The sequence below is a fragment of the Mixophyes fleayi genome, chromosome 1, assembly GCF_038048845.1.
Source record: "Mixophyes fleayi isolate aMixFle1 chromosome 1, aMixFle1.hap1, whole genome shotgun sequence".
Classification (NCBI taxonomy): Eukaryota; Metazoa; Chordata; class Amphibia; order Anura; family Limnodynastidae; genus Mixophyes; species Mixophyes fleayi.
In genome coordinates, this window is record NC_134402.1 from 388,754,241 (window position 1) to 388,779,054 (window position 24,814).

Here is a 24,814-nt window from a genome sequence, read left to right on the forward strand (position 1 = left end):
GTGAGGTGACATTGATCTGTTTACACACCAATGCTGTGTGGACACAGCTGTAATGGGGACACAAAATAAGGTCTCCATGAAACTGATTATGCTAGTCAATGTAGGAGACCCTCTTAATAGACCCAGTATCAAATTCTAACATGTCCCACCTAGTCAGTTTTGTTGGACAAAAAGTATGTGTGTTTATGCTGTAGAAGGGAATGTGTGTGTACCTCACCACTGTCCATTAGTGGAACTGCAGTCTCATACACATGTTTGAAAGCAATTTCGAAATTTCCAATTCTGCTAAGGTCTGTAAAGTGCAATGGAACTGCTTGCAGACAAGTGTGAAGAATGTGGAGTGAGGACTCAAATTGTCTAAATGTTTGCAAGATCAACTGCGTTGTTCCATTTCAGAGGTTCTGACTGTCTACACCATTTTGCTCAGGAATGTGTAGCTAGAGATCCCCCAAACAATGTCTTCCATGAAAATTTGAAAGCATATATCTCCTATATCAAAAGTTCTGAATGACACAGAACTGGATCAACTGGCAGACTTCCTTGGGTACAACATCAGGGCGCACATACTATATTACCGCTTCCCAGAAGGTACCTCCTACTACTTTTAATGGCTCTTGAGAGGGGAAGACTGTCTGAAGTCAAAGGCAAGAATTTGGAAGAGATTAACATTAATATATGAATATTTCTTCGGAACCAGTTCAGCTATAAGGATAAGCAACCCCTTGAGCCAGAGAGACAAGCCAGCATGCATTCTATTGACACTTTTCTTTCAAATAGGGGACAATGTAAGAATCCGGCAATGCAAAAGCACCACCAAGGTTTCCAAAGGTTGACGTAGCACGATGCTTTGTCAATCAAAGAATTTTGTTTTCTCTGTGTTTCTCAGATTCGTCTGTAATGAACAATTCTGCCATATGGAAGGTCATAAAGCAGTGAAGAAAAAAACCTGGGACAGAGAGAAGATCAAAGCTGTGGAGACAACTGAGTTTATTCATATAAGTAGGGTGTTCAGAAAACATGAATCTGGTTAGCTATGTAAATGTACATAAAGAAAGAAATAACAACCATAAAGACAAATTCAAATATTGAAATCAATTGCTAGGTGTTGGTGTATGTGATAATGGATGCCCTCAGACTGCCAGAAATCATGAAGCTGTCCCTACAGGGCAGTGAAATGCCAATCTTTTGCTTCTGGTCAAATTGAAAAGCTCCTACACATACCTCTTCGATTGTCATGTTGATTGGGTATTAGGAAAGGGGCATATGAGGTATGAGGTATGTCCCAGACAGGAACTAATGTGAATGATTATACATTCTCTGTATAGTGCTATGTAATATGATTGTCACTATTGAAAAAACAATAATAATAATTAGGTTTCTCTAATAATCTGAATAAAATGTGAATTTTCTATTTATGATCACTTCATGAATAACTGAAAAATGAGCAGGAAATTAATAAAACTTTAATAACTAAAAGACCCAAGGGGGTAAAAAATTACACATTATGAGCTAAATGTTGTCTTATATTTTACAATGAGTTCTATGGGGTTAGCGAAGTTTATTATTAATTAAACTGTATTTGCTTCGGGTTATTGAAATCTGCCTGAAAATGATTACAGTTATTTTTCTGTCCTCCATATACACTACTTTGCCACATTCTTACTTTCAAAAGACTTCCAATAATTACTCAACCGTCATTTTTAAATTCAGAACAAATATTATTTACTTGCTTTTTTAACTATATAATACGGTGTCCTCTTAAGCTGGGTACACACTACAGAAATTTCCACCAACTTTGTATGGACTGCATACACACTAGCCTTGTTTAGGGAAGAGCGGACGTCCCTTTAGTGACTTTTTACAGCCATTTTGTCGTGAGCAATGATTGTAATTTCGCACTCATGGTTGTGGATCGGTCGGAAGTTTATACACACTACACAACGGAAACGAAATTGGAATGAAAATATTAAAAGGTACGACCAACCAAATGAGGCGATAATCGTCCATTTGGGCAGACTTTCGACCATCGTGTCACTACACACAATGACCCGACTTTTGAACGAGCGGTCGTATGTGGGCTGATTGAGCCGATTATTGGACGAAAACCGTGTAGTGTGTACCTAGCGTTACTAAGATGAACTACAGTGGATTGTAATATCTCATCACATTGTACAATAGATATTGATGGGACACCGACATTGTAATACTCACCAAATTTTAGGTTCCAATTGTGTTTCTTAAATTCCTATGGTGATACAGGGGCCACCACAATAATGGTCTGAGCAATGTAATCAATATTCAAACCCTTAGATATTGACCAAAGACTATAACGTAGCATTATGGTGCGGATTGGGTCATTACATAAAAAAAATATATCTCTACTTCAGTCCTGTGAGTAGCTCAGTTAGTTAAGTTAATAGTTAAGTTAATATGAAAGAAACCAACATCTATAATAGAACTCATAAGCCATAGTCATTACTGGAGTGAGTAATATTAGTGGATGCCGACCTGTGTAATGATGGGACAGATTAATATTATTATTTATTTATAAAGTGCAATAAAAATCCGCAGCTCATTACAATGGGGCATTTGGCAAATGCAGGGGTTTTAGAAGAGTAATCTTATTGGATACAGGCACTGAAAGGGTCAGAAAATACACAGGAAACATTGTTTCCTGCAGTTCTTATCTTCCTGAGTGTAATTACAAAATAAGTCTGCTTTATAAGTGGCCTAATAAATCCTGAAAGTTTGCATTGTTTTGTGTTTCATTGCAATGTCTGGCCTTGCGTATGCTCCAGGTGTTTCAGAGAAGAAGTGAAATGCAGGTCAAGGACAGATCTAAATGGGCTTGAGGAAAAGTATCTCATGGCAAGGTCAAAGATATAAGAAGGGGAAATGTTGATGTGGCCTTGAAGGTGAGGACAAGTAGTGTGATGCTGTCAATGAAATGGAAGACTTAAGATGGATTAGTGACACTGGCAGAAGTGATAATTATGAAGTCTATTGTGGAGATGTTGAACTTTAAGTAGCGTGTAGAAGCATTTGGACATGTAATAGCCTGCAAATCACAGGTATGTTACTGCATGCACTCAATCAAAAAGCTACATCTCCCAAAGTGCATCTGGGAAGATCAATGCAAATTGCATCAGCAAACTACAGCCCCAGGCTGCTCACTAGAGCCCTAGACTGCACATGAAGCATGCAGAGACAGTTAGACACTACAGTCATGGTCAAAATTTTTGAGAATGACACAAATATTATTTTTCACAAAGTCTGCTGCCTCAGTTTTTGTGATGGCAATTCGCATATACTCCATAATACCATGAAGAGTGATCAAATTAATTACAATTAATTTCAAAGTCCCTCTTTGCCATGAAAATAAACTTTATCCCAAAAACAACATTTCCACTTCATTTCAGCCCTGCCACAAAAGGACCAGCTGACATCAGGTCAGTGATTCTACCGTTAACACAGGTGAGAGTGTTGACGAGGACAAGGCTGGAGATCACTCTTCTATGCTGACTAAGTTAGAATAACAAACTGGAAGCTTTAAAAGAAGGGTGGTGCTTGAAATCATTGTTCTTCCTCTGTTAACCATGGTTATCTGCAAGGAAACAAATGCAGTCATCATTGCTTTTCACAAAAAGGGCTTCACAGGCAAGGATATTGCTGCTAGTAAGATTGCACCTAAATCAACCATTTATCGGATTATCAAGAACTTCAAAGAGAGAGGTTCAATAGTTGGGAAGAAGGCTTTCAGGGTGCCCAAGAATATCCAGCAAGCGCCAGGACAATCTCATAAAGTTGATTCAGCTGTGGGATTGGGGCACAACCAGTGAGAGCTTGCTCAGGAATGGCAGCAGGCAGGTGTTAATGCATCTGCATGCACAGTGAGGCGAAGACTTTTGGAGGATGGCCTGGTGTCAAGAAGGCCAGCAAAGAATCCACTTCTCTCCAGCAAAAACATCAGGAACAGACTGAAATTATGCAACAGGTAAAGGGATTGGATTGCTGAGGACTGAGGTAAAGTCATTTTCTCTGATGAATCTCCTTTCAGATTGTTTGGGGCATCTGGAAAAAAATGCTTGTACGGAGAAGGAAAGGTGAGCGCTACTATCAGTCCTGTGTCATGCCAACAGTAATGCATCCTGAGATCATTCATGTGTGGGGTTGTATCTCAGTCGAGGGAGTGGGTTCAGGCATAATTTTGCCTAAGAACACAGCCATGAATAAAGAATGGTATCAAAACATCCTCCAAGAAAAGCTTCTGCCAATCATCTAAGAACAGTTTGGTGATGAACAATGCCTTTTCCAGCATGATGGAACACCTTGCCATAAGGCAAAAGTGATCTAAATGTCTCGGGATCAATACATCAAAATTTTGGGTCCATGGTCAGGAAACTCTGCAGACCTTAATGACATTGAGAACTTGTGGTCAATTCTCAAGAGGTGGGTGGACAAACAAAAATCTACAAATTCTGACAAACTCCAAGCATTGATTAGGCAAGAATGGGCGGCCATCAGTCAGAATGTGGCCTAGAAGTTGATTGACAGCATGCCAGGGTGAATTGCAGAGGTCTTCAAATAGAAGGGTCAACACTGGAAATGTAATTGTCAATAAAAGCCTTTGACACTTATGAAATGCTTGTAATTTTACTTCAGTATACCATAGCAACATTTGACAAAATGGTATAAAGACACTGAAGCAGCAAACTTTGTGAAAACCAAAACTTTTGGTCATGACTATAGAAAAAGTAAGTAGAAAAAGCATGCTAAAATATTGCCATTTTGAAACCAGAGTGTACTAGAAGGCTCCAGGAGGTTCTTGGGGACAAATGGGAGGAGACAAAAACAGACTGCTAGAAGCTAATGAGTTGTGCTATGTTACTGCCAGCTGGGATAATAAGGAATCTTCCCACAAACAGCCACTGAATGATGGACTGTTGTCCTGAGGAATGTTTGCATGTAAAGTTTGTAAAAGCTAGCCCAGAAGGAAGCATCTTTAAAGTATAGGAAGAGCTTGCCACTACCCATAAGATGTCAGCAAGACTCATATGAAGACAGATAAGTTTATGGTTTATTTTGCTTTGCTATGTTCAAGTTTTTTTAAGTGAAACAAGTGATACATCATACTGTGTTATTAAAACCTCTAACTAGGACTGTAATGTTGCTATTGAGAGGTTTTGGTGCTGTCTGAAAGAAAAGTTTATTCAAGCCAAATATGCTGTATTTAACATTATCTGCAAGCTGATGCAGTGTACAAGGGACATAAGAGTTGAAAACATGTACTAAAAGTCTATTGTGATTGATTTGTCTACATTAGATAATGTGCTGCAGCAGCATTTAGTGTATGCATTTCATTTAAGTATGTATCCAGCAAAACTCATTTCACTGAAACACAGTGCCTAACTTCGAAGGGAGATATATTTATTTAGTGACCTCTGTGTTGTAGTGATTTATGTTTACATATTGCTGATATTGTTGAAACAAGATTTCTAAAATGTTATTTAGTTTGTGACATGTTGAATAACATTGCATATTTAATGGTCCCGTGGTATTGCTTTCCTACACTACCACTACTTATCTGGTACTGTGGTAAAACCTTACATCACAAGCAAAGAGAATAAACCCACAAGTTTATGCAGTTTAGCCCTGTGTCCTTTGTTTCATTCCAACACTTCTTGGGGGACCTTTGCTTACCATATCATTGGTCCTGTGGAATCATCCACCCAATTACAGACACACAATCTAAAAGATAAAGAAAGGGGCCAGGGGAAGAGAAGTTGATCTATGTATTGTCTGCAAAGAGGTGTTAGTAGAGGCTATAGGAGTGTATTAGTTTACCAAAAGAACAGGTATAAAAAAAGAAAATCAGAGGACCAAGAACAGGGACCCCAGCAAATAGGGGAGAGGAGTGGAAGGGAGGATGTATAATAAGTCAATGATGCTGAGGTAGTTAAGGTGTGTATGTATGTAATAATTATAAAAGGACTGCATTTGTATTTCCTCCAGCAAAACATATTTGTAAAAGCCTAATAACAAAAAACATAGAACATATTTTGTAATATACAACTATAGAGAAGGAAATAAAGTGTTTAAGTATTCCAAATACATGAGATTATGAATTGAAATTCTTTAACAGATAGAATCATTGACCCTTTAGCTCTCAAACCAATTATCACTAATATACTGCCATAACTAATTACATGCTTTGAATGAATATTTAAATAATGCTTTTAATTTTCCTCATATCAAGTGAAAGCAAGTCAATGGAATTATATGCTAATTTGTTGATGTGCCTTAAAAGGTATAAAACAAGGAATAAAAATATACCAAAGCATGCATTTATTACTGAAACGTAATATTATACTTATGTAGAAAATGATTTAAAAGCCATAAAGGCAAATTACTAAATCTTTGCTGCTGCTTGGTCTAATGTTAAACACAGACATAGGGGTCTATTTATTAATACATGGCGATAGGGATGGTTTTTTATTTTCCATTATGACTGCCACAGAAAATCATCTATCAACAAAATGTATTATTAACATCTCACTGAGGCAGATGAGCATCATCATCATCATCATCTATTTTTTTATACTTAGCTACTTCGGCACTACTGGCTCGGAGTAATAAGAGTTAACTTATAGCTTCTCTGGACTAGTCTCACTTAGTGAACAATAAACAAATACAATTTAACAAAAGTTAAAAATTAAATTAAGATTTAAAGTAAATGTAAAAAATTTTAAATAAATATTGATATAATGCTTTATTCTAAAAGAAAACAACTTTTCATTAATTTTCTTCTGTTATCACCAGTCTATGATGGTATAAACAGAAAAAGGATTGCGGTGGTCCTTTTACCGCCACGATACGTGTACCTCCACCATCCTTGTTAAACAGGCTTCCCCATGCTTTGCACACAGAGAAGGCACCGATTATATGTCCAGAACCCATATTCAGCCTATGAATTCACTAGGAACCAGTAAGATCATTGGAGACATGACACCATGATGATATTACTGGGTCCTCCTAGTAAGTTGGGAGGCTTTATCCCCAAGCTTATATTTTTACAAAATAGCTGTCTTCACTTCGTGTAGATGGGTCGACTTCAAAGACCTTACTGTAAAATAAAATTTCCACATCCTGGCAACTAGCCACCTAATATTCCAATTATTTAAAGAAAGATATTTCCAAAATTTAGATGATTTGGATGATATAATATATTGTGTTTATTTCTTCTTTTTTTTGTTCTCTTTACATTTATTTTAGCTGTCCCTTCACGTTAGGTATGTGAGTTTAATGTGAGTGTAATGTGAGTTTTATGTAATATGTGAAGTCATTCCTCTAGTTTAAACTTTGTTGTTTCTATAGAAACCAGTCCCTTTTGAAACATTAACAATTGCAAACCTCTGGACAACTGTACGTACAAGAATGTTTTCACTTGCTACACTTCACATAGTAAATTATGATAACGTGCTAATTTGTTTAAAACAATAAGAAAGAATAATTTCTTAGAAAGAAATAGTAACCTTTGTTATAAAAATAAGAAAGGTTAATAATTACCAAATGCCATTAATTAAAACCTTAAGTATAGAACAAGTTTTATGTTATGCAAAGGGAATCTGTGATATAAGAAAAACTGTACATATGACCCTTTAATTTTCAAACACTACAAATAATTTAGTAATTCATAAATGTCACGTACTTTATCTGGATATAAGGCAAAGTATTATATTATTTATAATGTGCACAACTGAATTCTGATTCCTACGGAATTTGAGACGTTTCATTTAAGGTCTTTGCATAGCGTGCTAGAAAATTAGAAGAAAAGTGTTGTAATATCTTTTTGACTTTACCCCTATCCCAATAAAACAATGACTGACAAGTTTTTACTTTATAGAAAAGAAAAAAAGTCAAGAAAGTTTAATTCATGGCCATTCATTTTTTTGCCCTATGATGAACCTTGTGTGACTCATGAAGCCTTGACTAGCAATATAATAATGTATGTGTCACAGAATCGGAACCAAAGTAATTAAAGCAAGTGTTTTTCATTACTATTGGTGAGGACGGAATATTTGCAACACATAGGGATGAATAGGTCACTAGCTTACTATATTTTATGGATAGTTTACATGCACTTTGATCCATTTGGAACAGGATGCAAGTATATTCAACAAAAAGAAACGCCTGAACTAGTCCAAAAGGGACATTAATTAGAAGATTTTTTTTAATGCAGTTAGGACGGCTGAGTAGATTGCAGTGTTGGCAGTTCCTTTCATCTGGAAAGGGCATACTCCAGAGACCACCCTTTGGCAGTAAGCTGAGAACAAGGTAAAATATAGCTGTAAGGAGCAATACAGAATAAAGATGACAATGAGGTAATATTAGCTATTATACTGCCAATTTAACAGCTAGACATTTGTCTGTGAGAAGTGGAGAAAGAATGATCAGAAGGGGAGACATATATATTCAGATATAATTGTTACAGGTTGATAGAGAGAATTCCTCATGATAAAAGAAAGCTGAAATTGAAACATAGTAGTCTAAATGCCATGATTTGAAGAAGCAGATGGCAGTGTCTCTGAGTACAATGGTATACATAATTTACAGAGACACAGAAAAGAGGTTTAGCCACTGATTAGTCTGGTTTACTCATTAGTATGTTGGAGGAAGAAACTGCATTGTACAAAATTACTCAAGAAAGTAAAGCAATGTCAAAATGAAAAGCTTCTGGGCCTGATGCACTGTCCCCCTCCCTGTCCAATTTACATTCTATGGCCTTTACCTTCTTTAGACAGTGATCAACAAAATGGATTTGCTCAATCAATTTATAAGTAGCAGTAGGTACTAGAAAGTGAGAGGTTATTTAGAAATGATCAAGGATTATTGTGTGTGTGTTTCTTTGCCTTCTCTACTCATAGTTATACACTCTGATATATTCTACAGCCAGCAATTAGCAGTAGAGTATACATAATCTATAGCCATCATTTTATAATGCCGCTGAACCTTATCATCCATGGCCAGCCTGAATTACAGCCTGAATATTCATGTTATAAATGGACCAACATGTTGTACAGTCATCATCATCAGCAATTTATTTAGCGCAACTAATTTCGCAGAGCTGTACAGAACTCACTCACATCAATCCCTGCCCCATTGGGGCTTACAGTCTATATTCCCTAACATATACATACATACACACACACACACACACACACACACACACACACTAGGGTCAATTTGATAGCAGCCAATTAACCTACCAGTATGTTTTTGGAGTGTGGGAAGAAACTGGAGTATCTGGATGAAACCCACGCAAACACAGAGAGAACATACAAACTCCACACATATATTGTTATTACACAGTTTTGGTACATCACACCATAAAGTAAATAAATATAATTTATTTACCTGAATCCATGGCCATCTGTCATTTTCTGCTGAAGTCCAAGCATTTACAAGACCTTTTTTATTCAGTCTGGCAAAATACGGGTACCACTTTTGTAATCCAAAAAGTGCTCTGTGGGTTGAAGATGCTGTTATTTGCTGGTTTGAAATGATCCCTCCTTCCATACCAAGAGGCCCGGAGCATCCTGGAAAAAGCAAACAAAGCAAATGAAGATATAATTTCGATAGACAATGTTTTTTTTACTGTGTATGCAAAACCTTTATTGTGTAGATAAACCTGTCATTAGAGGTATACAGTCTTTATGCAGAAAATCTTCTACATGTATGTCTACTTACTAATTGTTGAATTCTGAAAGTCTGACTGGATCTTGGCTGGAAATCAGGTTTTTCTTTAACACCTCACCCCCTCCACTTAGGATCTCGCACACTGACATAGCCTGGCCTTAGTCCTGAACATCTCAGCTAGTCTTGTATGAAGCCAGTGATTCTAGTAAGGCTGGAGAGATTGGACAGCCATGTCTTATGGAATGGATAAAGTGTTCACTGAAGTTCAATTTCCAGTGGATCACTTAACGGATTTCAACAATTAAAAAGCATACACACCTGAACTTGTAGTAAGGTTACTCTAAAGATATTAGTGTTGCCTGTGGGACTGCAGGAGAATCATATGTCTCCTTATTTTATTATCAAAGCTCAGGCCACCATATTAATTCTAACACTGCTAGGCCAGCAAGTGAAGTTAACATTGTGATCGGGATTGAAGGAATTATCCGGCATTGCAAATATGTGGCAAGAATGGCATACTTCAACAATTATTTAATCTTCTGAGGAGATATTGTTATTTAGCATGATCATGAGATAAGTCATTACCATGAGATGTCTGGCAGCACTGCTTCCGCCTTTGCTGCGCCAAAAATCCCATCATGGTGGAGGTCATCTCTACTTACATGTAATAACTCAATATTAGTCACTGGTGCTCTTTGGTTGTTATATCATAGAGCCCATTGATTTTAATTAACCAAGTCCCTTGCACTATTGCTTTTGTTATCATATGTTCTTGATCTATATAAATTTTACCTAAGAACTTTGCTTCAATAAATATAGTATTAACAAGTTTGATTTCTATAGATATAATAACTGTATACATTCTGAGAGTATTTTGCTGAATGTTGACAACGTTAGCTGTGTACCAGCCCCAGCCCCAGCAGCAACATCTGAGGGGCACACTGACCTCCTCTTAACAAAAACCAATATATTGTATGGAAAATGTACTTTGTCGTAAAGTAAGTGACACTTTTCATTTAATATCACGCCAATTATCCACCGCTCACAGCCTCACAAATAAGCATCAAGAAAGCTTCCAATCCAACAAATGTAAGCCATATGGTACATGACCTAAAGGCCAGTAACCATTGCACACCAAAAATCCTTTTCTGAGAGTGACATGGATTACATGTCAATGGCCAGGTGTGTAGTACAAAGATTCAGCTGAGTTCATCATAAAACAAAGCTCAGACCATCGGCCTAATGCAATGTATGGAAAGATATCATATATCATGTTCTTTGAGAGGAAAAGCTATTAATACAGTTGTCAAACAATAAAACTGTACTTATCAATTGTACATTTGCTTTTGTTGTCCTTGCTCATTGTGATAATGAAAAGGTCGATTGTTATGTGACTGAATCTGCACCTGATGACAATTCTGATCATTAGTTAATGATTGTAATAATTCCACAGGAAAATTCCAAACCAGTCACAGCTATCACTGCCAACCATCACAGCTAGATGTATTATACAGCACAGCAGGACACATCCTAGAGCACTCTCCTAAACAAGCACTTAGTGAAAATGATGGCCTTATAAAACATGCCTGTCAGGCTTGTTAAATCTGCATTGTTTCAAGAATTAATGACTTCTGCAGAACTTAGATAGCAAGTACCTTGTCACTACTATTTCTCAACTAAGCTATACCTGCTTTATATACCAGCGTAAACCTATGGCTTTTACAGCTCACTGGGTGATTCTAGACTGTTCAAAAAAAGTTCAAACCAAAGGTTCCTCACCATCACCAGCACAATCAGCATGCTATAATCATCCTGATTGCACTGGTCTCCACACTTTTATATAAAGATAATTAAAGTGTTTCCACATCATGTGACATTATCTTAGTTTATTCCAGAAATCTCATATTGCATAAATTACAAAAATGACCTGTAAACAGTAGTGGAACTACTGTCACTACAAGAAATGTGACCCTCAGGGGTTCAGAGGTGATTGGGGTTCAGTGAGCAGGCCCTTCCCCAAATTTTGTTATGGGGCTTGAAGATTTCATGCCCCTGGTTCTAAACAACTAGTGTTTGGAAAGATGACATCTGACAATTGCTTGAATATCATTTCTGCCTTGTGGTCTGGCCAAATACCTGCCACAAATCCCTTTTTTGTCCAAACGCTTTACATAATAGTAAAGAATTTTTTGCACATTAAACAAGGCAAATAAAGCATATTAGTAATGTTAAGGAAGATCAGTGCTAGAGATGCTAAAATTTGTTTTAAAGTGCTTGACGAAACGCTACATTGAATCAATATTGATATATGTAAGCAATATAAAATAAATAAACAAATAAATAAAATTTATGACATTTTAACTAATACCTAAATAAACTAACAAACAAATGAATTACTAAACTTATCAAGCGTCAAAAAAATCAATACACTACTTTAAATACAAACCAAACTTGAATGTAACTAAAAGAAACACTAAAGAACACCTAATTAATTACTTTCAGGCTCCCTCACCATCTTTAACTCACTGTGTTCTGCATCCAACTTGTCCAAGAGTGCTTGTAAAATATCTGAATGTGGGAGAAGTGAATCAGCAATATATACAATAGGAAATACGCTTGCACACTCGGGTATTCAGAGAGTTCTTTACATTGCTATGGGCAGCATGGAGTCACAGAGACTAGCATTGCTAGATTTAAATCCAACCAGGGCACTATCTGTGTGAACTATAGTGTGTTGGCTAAATATCCTCTCTGCACTGCATAGTACAGTGGTGCTATATAGATAAACTATAATAATAATAATCATTGCTATTTTAACTGTAAAAATCATTTTAACACCAGGCCACTTTTGTTAGTTGTGTATTCGAATTATTTAGTAGACACAAAAGAATTTCGAGGTCTATGTGAAAACACTTAATGGGGTTTCCATCCCTTGACTTTTTTGCACTCAGTCTGCAGAGGTGAAAAGTATGATTAAGGATGCAAAAAAATGGGATAAGGACGTTTTGTTGCAAAAAAGTGGAGATTTGATGCATTTAAATGAGTGCACCAAGAATTTTGTAGATATTTAAGTTATTAAAATAGCTCTCCTAGTAGGTCTATATCATGTGGCCAAATAAAAATACAATAGGCTTTGGGCTATGTTCATATTATGGTCCCCCATATACATTTATTACTCCTACTGAAATACTTAAAGGACTAAGAGGGAGATTTCTGAAAATGCAGTTTTGTTAAACTGATGGTTTTTAGTGGGGAGGGGGGGGGGGGGTAAGCGGTTTCAAAAGCCAAACTGTTTACAATCTGCTGGTTTTCAAGCCACCACTTAAACATCAACGTCCTGATTTTCTTTTATTTCAAAAATCATAAACCACAGGTGGTTTGAATACATCTTGCCTGTTAGCATGTGTAAAAAAAAAATGTGTAAATCTCCCCCCTCTCTTCAGTAAAGGTCCATGCTACTTAACATCGTTTCCCAGTCCTCTAGTGGAGTGCCTGAACAGAATTAGAAAACTTTTCTGATTGGCTGCCTGTCTATTATTTAGGCAGGCTTACTGGACAACTTATACCTCATCAGCAGCTCCGCAAGAGTAGTCCTGTTTATTCCTAGTTTTTTCTCTTTCACAATCGATTACATCAGATCAAGAAAAGAAAAAGATTACAGGAAAGTGTTTACTAATACCCCTACACTACAGAAAAAGGTTGGGCTCTATAATATATAGTATAATATATTATATATATATATATATATATATATATATATATATATTCTATATAAGGGTCACCAGGATGGGCCTAATGCTAGGTGGAATTCCTAGGTGGCCAGAACCAATGCTAAGTAGCACAGACTTTTACTGGAAGGGAAGGAGGTATTTTTTTACATTACATAATAGTAGTTTACCCTAAAGAGCATGCAGTTTAATATAAACTGCATGCGATTTAGGGGTTTGGAAATAGTTGCACATTGCCAGCGATTTAATTCTTCAACCTGCAAACCACCTGATAGTAAATTCCATGGCTTTGAGGGCAAAATCTTTGCCGATGTCCGGTACTTTCAAAACCATCAACAAATTGCCACATTGATAAATTTCCCCCTTAGAATTTTTTATCATCAACTCTGGTCACTTATTAACATACCCAGGGAAGCATAATACTCAAAGTAATTGCAGTAAATTTCTCTCAATAAAGTTTCCACTATCTCTACAAGTCTCCACTCTCATGGCAAAGTTATACTTACTGAATACCTGATGGTTTGGGACACAGTAATGCATAGAGAATCGACCAACTGTCAAAAACACCCCTTTTAAAGTCCTCTACTGACCATCCTTTCATTTACAAAGAAACAGACATTCCAAAGGAAACACGTTTTTCTTAAATTCTAGAACAAGACTTTTCAACTAGTGACATATGAGTTGCAATCAGCCTGTCTGGATCAAATGTTACTCCCAGCTTGACTGGGTGAAACAATTGTTTCCCTTTAAGAAAATTTGAAAGAAAGTAGAAAGAGTTAGAAAATAATAAAAATAAAATTTTCTACGGTTAAAATTACAATTAATAAAATATACCATGGTTTTCCAATTAGAGGCCCATAAGGCAAATGTGACCCCCATTTAGCTTACCTTAACCAATTAATTTCAAGGCATTTTTTTAGCAATGGAAATAGACCAGAGACATGTACCCCATAAGAGAGTGGAGATCAATACTCAAGAATTTTAAAAAGCCCCTTGCTCTATTCATTACTGTAACTGAAAATACATTGTAAGTAAAGTACATTAGGCATAAATAAGGCAACTCCAATGTTCCCTTACGTTTATTTATGAAATAAAAATAAGGGTCAATGAGTGGTATACTGGGAGAAAAATGCTACATTTTAATTCAATGCACGGGCAAAGATGAGAGCTGTGCTTTTGATTCCCACAATGAACTCTACAATGATCATCCACATAAGATGCACAAATGGATCATGAACTTACTCAATATAGTCCTGCACCTTTTGTATGCACTGACCTGTAACAGTAAGCATAAATAATTATGTACATATAGATGAGGTTCACTGTACTGTATAGTTTTTATTTAGTTTTGTCATTCAGGACTAAGGGGAATATAAAGAATGCATTTCACCCTTATTAGCCATTGTTATTAACCATTTATCTGCCACTGACATTGGATGACATTGCTGCTTATCCCTGCACTTAGGAGGCCATCAATGTAAATCCAGCATTGCATGGCAGTATCTTCTATAAAATTCTTAGCCTTTGACAGCTGCCTCAATATTCAGTGATATGGGAGGCTACTGAATTACATGCAAATAGTGACTGGGTGTCCGAGACATATAGCTGAGCATGAAAAAAGATTGGTGCTGGTGGAGCATCCAACTAGGCAGCTGGTTCCTGGAACAGAGGCTATGGTTGCTCTGCCTATTCTATGCTCCCGTGTAGAGTAGAAGATAAAGAAAATAGTTCTCAGTGAAAGTGATGCAACACAAAATGCAAAAGTTGTGAGAAGTCTTGAGGTCTAAATTTGGAATGGACCAATAGCAGCAAAAAGTCTAAACAGACATTTTTACATTAATTTTCTTTCAATTAATTTTAGTTTTTGTTTTATTCTCTTTCTAAATTGGGGAGGCTGCATGAAAAAAGGTTGGTTTATTTTCTTACTACATGCCTCAATTGTGTAATTTTCCCTAGTAAACTGGTAGGTTCGCAACCAGGTTTATCAGTAGACACAAAAGACACATGCCCATAGGTGGCTCTTGAGAGTCACCTGCAACTTCCTCACTCTTCTACTTACATTTGCCCAACCAGGCTCTTATCATCATTATTTTGATAACCTGCCACAACAGTCATTACTTGCTAATTACCATTATTAGAGTTATTGACTGTGTGTATATAACAGTGACAAGGAATTAACAAGGAATGGCCCATGCCAATATGGAATTAGATTAGTGTGAATGAATATACTATTGTATGCAAAGCACTCATTCAGCATAGCTGTCTGGCTAATGAAGGAATCCTGTAGGATAATGTTCACTCTCAAGGGCTCTAAAGCCAATAGGAATGGTGGCACTGATCTCATCTGGTCCTCTAGCACTTATCCAGCAGCCAATAGGAATCGTCAGCAATGCACCTGCTAGACACCAACTCAGTGATCTCTGACATTACGGCTGTCACTGCCTAGAAAAGCTGTCAGTGAAAATGAAGTGCACTGCATAGCATTTACACTCTAGGTCCTCTAGCACTTATCCAGCAGCCAATAGGAATCGTCAGCAATGCACCTGCTAGACACCAACTCAGTGATCTCTGACATTACGGCTGTCACTGCCTAGAAAAGCTGTCAGTGAAAATGAAGTGCACTGCATAGCATTTACACTCCAAAGCCGGTATAACAGCCTTATGCCCACCACATATATAGATAATTGCAAACACATCCTATGCAGACCCATGCATGCTATTTCATGCCAACATCATAGTGTTCATTCTCACCATATGCTCACCTAAGCACTTCAAATGCAGACCTGCCAATGCCAGTACAACAGTCTCGTGCCCATCATATACAACCCCATGCCATTTAAACATCTTCATAGTCATCTAATATAGTGCCTATAGACATCCATATGTCATCATTACAGCTTCATAACCACCATATAGCAGTCAATATACCATTGTACTATTACAGCCCCACAACAGTGCTTACTGTGAATATTCCAGTGACCTGAAATAATTATATTTAAAAAATTAAATAAATATATAAGTGCAATAAAAGGGGGTCATAATTAAGGGATTTAGTTAACTGAATGGCTTCACTTATGGTGCTAAATGTTCTGCACCTATAGGCTCCAGAAAATATAAATAAGACTCTGGATAGATTACTTTCTCATGCCACCAAAGCATCATTATTAATTGTTTAATGTTCTTAACATTGCAATGTGTGTTATAATTTTTTAAAGTATATTAAGAGAATGTAAAATACGATTTATAAAATTCCACGGTGAATTAAAATAACAAGCAATTGTATCTGTTTTAGAAAGAAAGTAATTAAATGTAAGCTTTAATGACAAATAACATCTGAGCAGGTAACTGCTCCTCGGTTAATTAGGTATTGATTTATTCTGTAGCATGACATGTAAAAAGAAAAATCATTGATGTCTTGTACAATTTATAGGTTCTCAACTCTATTATGATCACATGCATGAGAGCCACAGTTATCAGATCCAATCATAAAAATGGGTGCACATCAAGCTGACAAAATCATATTGATTTTAACTCAAAAAAGAAATTTTACACAAAACACACCTTGAAATTTATGGATTAGATGTCACTCTGTTTAAAACAATTTCAGTTCAGATGGCACTGCATTTATAGTTTACTGGTTTTACAAATACTATGCCATATGTATTTGCAGGAATAGTAAGTTAAATAACATATTTGTGCACTGAACTGTGCCAACGGCTTTATTACAAAAAGATCATCAAATAATGATGACATCTCAATATATTTGGTATGACAGTGCTTTATGGAAAAAGTACAACGTTAGATTACTGTAATGGAATGTGCAGGAATTTTTAGAATGTTTCTGATAGCGATCTTCAGATCTTTCCAAAAAGCAAAACTCATATTTTTTTACTTCTGATGTCAATGTGATAAATTTTATTGGAAGGACTATTAGGTTGCATGATATATGTCAGAGCATACATCATCCATATACAGGACTGGCACTGGAATCTCCAGTGCCACCCTGCCGGAGTTTGCGCATCCGCAGTGAAGCTCCTTTAGACCCCAACATGCTCCTGCTCCTTATCCTATCCTTTCTCTGTTCAGGAGGCACTGCTAATCCCCTTCAGGAGAGGCATCTCTCCTCTCTCACCTAGTGACCAGAAACATCACTGTGTCTATCACCATTTATAGACTATTTTGTTCCCAACACATGGATACTATCTCTACCCCAGGACTGGGGTAAATTGCTTTATCATCCCAGACCTTTACTTCTACTGCTGCTCATAGCCACACCTTCAACCATCCAAATACTTATCCCCTTTGATTTTCTTCATTATCTACCATATAGTTTCCATACCCCAAACTAAACTTACCACTTCATCCTTCTGTCTCTTTTCACCCCGTCACCCTCTAGAATGTAAGCTCTTAAGGGTAGGGTCCTCTAAATCTTATGTCTTATGACTGTCTTCCTTCCATCTACCTCATATGTTCCTTATCATATCTGATGCTAATTTTTTTTCTATACGTCATGTGATTTGTTCTGTAAATTGCATCCATGCATTTATTATTCTGCTTTATGCATGTCTTTTATGTCAATTATGTAGGGCCATACAAATAAACAATGATGACAAGAGATGATGATTGCAGAATAATACTCCTAACCTTGTATACAAGAAAGCACTTGATAGGAGTCAGTCGGCATGCCATGACCGGAGCCGGAATTTGTTGCAGATCCCCTATGGGCGATCTGCAGGCAGGGTAAATCTTTTTGGGTGTTACTATCAGCAGGGGGTGCCACTGTCTGCTGAGCTGGTTGCCTAGTAATGTCAACCAGCTTCTCAGAACTATCAGCAGCAGCAGTCGGCACCTGCATTTGAGCTTTCTGTCAAGTAATAGATTTTGGTCCATGATAGCATCACACAGTTGCTGCAGATTTGTCGACTTCACATTCATACTGTGAATCTCCTGTTCTACCACACCCAAAGGTGCTCCATTGGATTGAAATGTGGTGACTGTGGAGGCCATTGGAGTGCACTGAACTCATTGTCATGTTCGTGAAACTAGATGTGTACTTTGTGGCATGGTGCAATACCCTACTGGAAATAGCCTTTGGAAGATCGGTATATTGTAGCCATAAAGAAATGCACATGGTCAACAGCAATAGAAACAGAAACCAAGGTTTGTCAGACCATTCAGCTTGAACCTGTATGGTCATCAACCTCTAATCTCTCTCAGTAATGTCGCATTGTCGTCGTCGTCCCCCCACAGATATGCTGCTCAGGAGACCAGCAGTTTCCCCATTCTGGTATTAGTTCTGAACAACAACTGAACCTCTTGGCTATGTCTGCATGTTTTTTTGCTTTGAGTTATTGCCCCATCATTGGCTGTTTAGATATTTGCATTAATGTGCAGATGTATATGTGTACCTAATAAAGTGGCCACTAAGGGCATAATTTATATTTGGTTGTGCGTCCATTTTAATAGTGTAAAAATAGCTCTGCACATGCTCAGAAATGAACCTTATGCCAATCAATGCAATTGCATGCAATTCATGTCTGTACACAAATGACACTTATTACTGTCTATGACTTGACAGACGGTAGGGGGCGGACTAATGTAGGCGATGTACAGTAAGGGCCTTCTGGGGGTGTTCCAAATCCTGGGTTTCTCTTAACTATGTTTGCTTTCAGTTTATTCGATATACATAAGTAAAGATGCTTTTAATGCGCACTATACATACAATGCTTTTTGATAGTCTATCTTATTTGCATACACATTTTCTGTGAAAGCTAGTGGCTTTCAAAACAAAGACTATGCCATATCGGTCATCAATATCAGTCTGCGCTGTTGAAGCTGTATTTATATCAATAATACAATTTATTGTGTGCAACCCAATTTGCAATATATATTATTTATAGTAGTGATATTATATATATTGTTTATTTGGAAATTGCTAAAAGATACTGTTTAAATGATATGGACTATTTGACCTTTAAAATTGCTGAAGAATGTAGATCCGTGTTTATGATTTATTGCACACTGCTTTGTAAACTGCTCACGTGACCTCTGTGATGACATAATTTTGTAAACACACCCACCATTGTCAAAAGTTTATAAATTAGCCTGTAGTCTATCCATGACTCTCTGTCCCAGAGAGTCATGGATGGACTCTCTGTTAAAGAATTACAACAGACATAGTTCAGTTCATATATGACTTGTTCCCTGAAGGTCCAAAACTTGAAAAAATAAAAGGGCGCTCGCTGGTAGATATGGCGAGAATACTTAAAGTGAGGGCTAGACCGCAGCTGTGAAGGATTGTGAGATCCTCAAAAGAGTACAAAGGACAAGAAAAAACATACAGCGCTGAAACTAGCAAACACTCTAGTATAATAGTGTAAAAGAGACAATAATATGTAAAAACATTTATTAATACACAATGTTATGGACAATAGCACATAGTCTCATATAGTAAAATATAAGCCTTCACACAGAAGAAATCAACCTATCATTAAAACTCCATATAGATATAGATCATCCTATCATCAGTGCACTGATGGATCAATAAGAGGAACTAATATCCTCAAGATGAATAAACACCTACATACAATATTCGTGAATAGTAAATAACCTGTATGAGAAAAACAGCTACAGGGATATTTCACCCCTGAAAACTTCAATGGGATATAATATAAACCACAACTTATGAGATCTCAGTATGTGTAACATACACAGATATTCCTATTCCAAAGCAAAGCCAATAGGAACCAAAAATCCAAGCTGTTTTAATCACAATCTTATATGCATGGAGAGTCTGATGATAAACATATACTGTTTTGATCGATGGATCAGAGAAAAGGTGTATGATGTATAATTACACGTGTATAAGAACAATGTCAGTTGGCAGTAATGTCCTTGAAGTAACAGGTCGTATATTAACCAAACTTTGTCTATTGTAACTCTGTAACTTAAAATCTAATATCAAGTAAATCTCTTTTTATTGCAAACTCTATTCTTGAATGGACAATATTGATTTATTTTGAGAAAAATCAAGGGGAAAATTTATCAAGTTGTGAGTTTCTGGCAGGTTTAAAAATTGGAGATGTTGCCTATGGCAGCCAATCAAATACTAGCTATCATGCTGTAGAATGTACTAAATAAATGAAAACTAAAATCTGATTGGTTGATGTAAAAAACATCTCCAATTTCTAAACCCACGAGTAAATCACAGCTTGATACATTTACTCCCAAATGTACATACGTGAAACCCACTCAGGCCCTACGAGGCCCTTCCAGCTCCTTTCCGTCTCTAAAGTCGTAGGCAGTAGTAAGTGTCATTTATGTTCAGACATGAATTGCATGCAATTTAATTCATTGGCGAAATGTCCATTTCTGAGCATGCGCAAAGATATTTCACGCAAGTTAGGCCCTCAGTGTTTATATAATCGCACCACAAATGATCTACTCAATGTCTATTTTAAATCTTCTAGCTGAGAAGTATTGTTGTTAAATGTTTGGACTGAATATCTGTTAAACTCTGACGATAAAAGTAAAGAATTTGCACCTGAAAGCCGATTGTCACTCTTCTATTTTTTATTTATAATTCTACTCATGCATGGCATAAGTGCCATTGTTAGCTGTTAAAAAGGTTAATGAAGCACTGAACATCCCTAAAAAGCTTTCACATACTGTATTGTGCAAATTAATAATGTATAAAGCTTCAAGTTTCAAAAAGCATTTACATGTATGAAACAGCTATTTGCAACACACATACTGACTGTCCACAAGGGAATGGAAATTCACAACTCCTCCACAGTGTTGACAAAAGGCACCAAAATAAACATTGAATTTACATGATATCATATCAGCTTTCACCTACAACAGACTATAGTAACCAAAATGATTCTCCAGCTGTAGTTGAATTAAAGCTTCAAATATTTTGAATACACACCAAAAGGTGTGCCTGGATCTAGCCTAACAAAAACAGACAAGGAAAGTATAGGACTCTCCATAATCATAGAATTGAATGTGAACCACCCATCTCTAAAACCAGACACACCTGCACACAGGGCCACACTGGGACTAAAAACAGTCCTGTCAAACAAACCAGTCAAACAAACCACACCAGCCCACAAGTAAACAAATAAAAGTTTTGTATATATATTTCTTAAATGGACAACAAAGGATTATGCAAGCAATATACAGCAATGCACAAAACATTTTTCTCAGTAATGGATAGCATTACAGAGCAGTGTTCACAATACATTCATCCCCTGTAGTGCCTACTGATATCCTGCTCTACAATCCAGCAGTGCCAAGAAAATGATTCTCAGTAAAGCCAAGTCCTGACCCCAATATTACTTTCTTTATTACTCAGAACATTATGTCTAATGATGTCAAACATTATTCAGCAGTGCCAATAATATTGTTCCCAACATTAACCAACAGCGCCAAAAATATTATACCTAGTAGTGGCCAACAGTATTTAGAATATTATTCACATTAGTGTCCAGCATTATGCAGAAGTACCCAGAATACTCCCACAGTAGTGCCTAGTATTACCTTATTTCCATAGAGAAGTCAGAATATTATCCATAATAATACCCTTCATCAGCTAGTAGTTCTCCGAACAGTAGATAGTCAGGGGCGCACAGAGGATTTTTCAGGGGGGGTTTCCTCCACCCCCGAAAAAAAAAAAACCCTAGAAAGCTACCACGCATGCGCGGGCTGCACTGTACTATACAGCAGCCGCGGCGCTGTCAAAGAAGCGTCTGCGGCGGTGCTGTATAGTACAGTGCTGATATGGAGGGCACTTTTTTAGCGGAGGGGGGGGGGTTTCTGGAGACCCAAAAACCCCCCCTGTGTGCACCACTGATAGTATTAAACATGTGTTCTGCGCAATAACTGGCAGATATAATTTTTACAAATATAAAACTACCAAATGTGTTCAAGCCCTTATTAACAACATTTCAGAGAAGACCTATATGAATCCTACCCAAAAAGCTTAAAACATAAACTACTTTAATGAGGTCAAGTGACAATCAAATAAACCAACTATATAACATCAGTGGAGCAATTGATAGTTAGAAAATATTATGTAGCCACAATTTTATTACCAAAAAGAAAACAAGACAAACTGCATCTAAGACTATAATAATCAGCTAACCATGACCAGCTAATTGTACCACAACAAAAATGCTGTCCCACTTATAAAGCACGGAATAATCAATAGCAACAACAATCAGCAGCTGGGTTCCATCAACAAATAGGCTGTATGTTTGTATGGCTGCTTATATATATATATATATATATATATATATATATATATATATATATATATATATATATATATTAGTAGGTATGCAGGGTATAATTACATGTAGATGTACAAGGCAGTAATGTTCCATATTGCACACCCCTCTTAATATATAATGCACTACAAGTTTAAAATGTGCAGTCTGATTTATAGTTGAGAGGGCTCACCTTTATTGCAATGCAAAAATTAAAATGTCTAGTATCTGTGTGCTACATGCAAAACACATAATATTTTACCTACAAGCAATAAATGAATGCATTTGCACCACTTGTACTGCAATTTAGTTTGTCTTGCTTGAAATTTGCACCCTTTATTTGCTTTGCTTCGAACTCTAAATGAGGCTCACGATATATAACTGGTTCTAGAAATGTATAAAAAAAATTAGTGCTCACAAATTATAAACTGAGTTCTAAAAAAATCTGTTCTTCTGCTCTTCTGTTTAGAATAGCACAAATTAGAGACAAGAAACACTACTAGAGTTTATGTAAGATCTAATGCTAAGGGGGGGAATCAGTTCCCCCCAATGTACCGTCTCGTGAAAACTATTACCGTTATTATGGTAATATTAACCTGGCTTTCTGCTCGCGGTTCAGGGAGCTGCGAGCAAAAAGCCAGCGTTAAAGCTACCGTAATAACGGTATTTACGTGCACTATTACTGTAATAATGGTAATAGTGCGCAGGCCGCCTTACTTTTTCAAGTAACGCGGCCAATTGAATTCCCCCCTAAGAGCAGATAAATATGCACTTTCTTTGACCATACAATTACATTTTAATTTTGAACAAACATATTTATGTCTATCATGAACAAATGAAAAAATAAAATAAATTAAAACATGGAGATTCATTGCTTTAAAAAAAAAATTTTTTACGTTTCTACAAGTACATTTTACCTTTCACATCACTATTCATTTTTTCCCAGCTATTTCATTACTAGGATAATCAACAATACTGCATACTATGCAAATTAGCACACATATAAATAAAATAGATCCAGCTGTTTTTTGAGACCATGGTCATATGAAATAATGAGGAAATGAAAACCAACTTTCTAATAATTTGATGTTAAGAATACACACATACATTCATTTAATAAAAAAAACATATGGAATATCAGTTTAAACAGCAAGCGATGCAATTTGCTTAAAATAAAAATAATAAAAAAGGTTCAGAGCTTTGAAACAAAAACATTATAGTGTTATTGTCTTTGATCTTTGTATATGGTGTATTTGTAAATGGTAAGAATTTGATTTAAATGAATAATAGTTATTTGCAATACATTTCTTTTAGGAGCTTAAGAGTTAAAACAAATAAACTGTCCCTCTGGAGATATTGCTGTAGAACCTTTTTCTTCCCATCATCTTTATATGTTTGATTTTATTGTTTTTGGTTATGGACTAAATGTTACATCATGCTGAGAGGTGTTCAGCCAACCATTATTTGCAATAAAGAGACTATTATCCTTTCAGAACAGATCTCTGCATAACATGATATTTTCAGTTTGACAGAATTATATTGTCTTCTGTTGATGGATGGATAGAGAGATAGATTTTATTTTCCCTCCCATTGTGAACCAGTAGAGTAGGGTGCCTGGCATAGGAGATGGAGTGCACAAAGGAGGAGAGTCCCTGGGTATTGGGAGAAGAATGCAAGAATCTCTGCTGTACCCAGGACACCGGCTATGTGAATTACCAGAACTGTTTTATTGCTGCTAAGTGTGACCTAAGTGTGGGCTAGAGGGGTTTTCATTTTAGAACAAAATGTATTGGTGGAGGAGAAGGCATTGTGAACAGATTTATTTTGCATTTAAATTGATATGGCTTGGCGCCCACACAAGACCAGACCAGTGGGGTTTTACAGGACCTTTAACAATTTTCTGCTCGAGGAGGAGATAGTTTCTTTTAATTATGACTTAAATGTACTGTATATGTTTATTAGCTAGACTATGTTGGACCAATCTAAAAATGTTTTTAGATGCAGATATATGGGTTCACCAAAGGCGCTGAAAATCAAGCATATTTAGGCTTTGTTGCACTGTTATGAAAGGCTTTAAGAACAACATCTAAAAGGCAATTCAGACAATAGGTGGAGCAGTTA

General features: G+C 36.6%; 1 protein-coding gene across 5 annotated transcripts in view; it reads right to left on the minus strand.

The window, feature by feature from the left end:
• Positions 1-24,814, minus strand: part of EDIL3 (EGF like repeats and discoidin domains 3) — a 557,778-nt gene that overhangs the window by 185,093 nt on the left and 347,871 nt on the right. For all 5 annotated transcript variants that reach the window (XM_075180505.1, XM_075180499.1, XM_075180492.1 and 2 more), the window contains one exon: positions 9,415-9,596. In XM_075180505.1, coding sequence (XP_075036606.1) covers positions 9,415-9,596 — 182 coding nt within the window. The remainder of the gene's footprint in view (positions 1-9,414; positions 9,597-24,814) is intronic.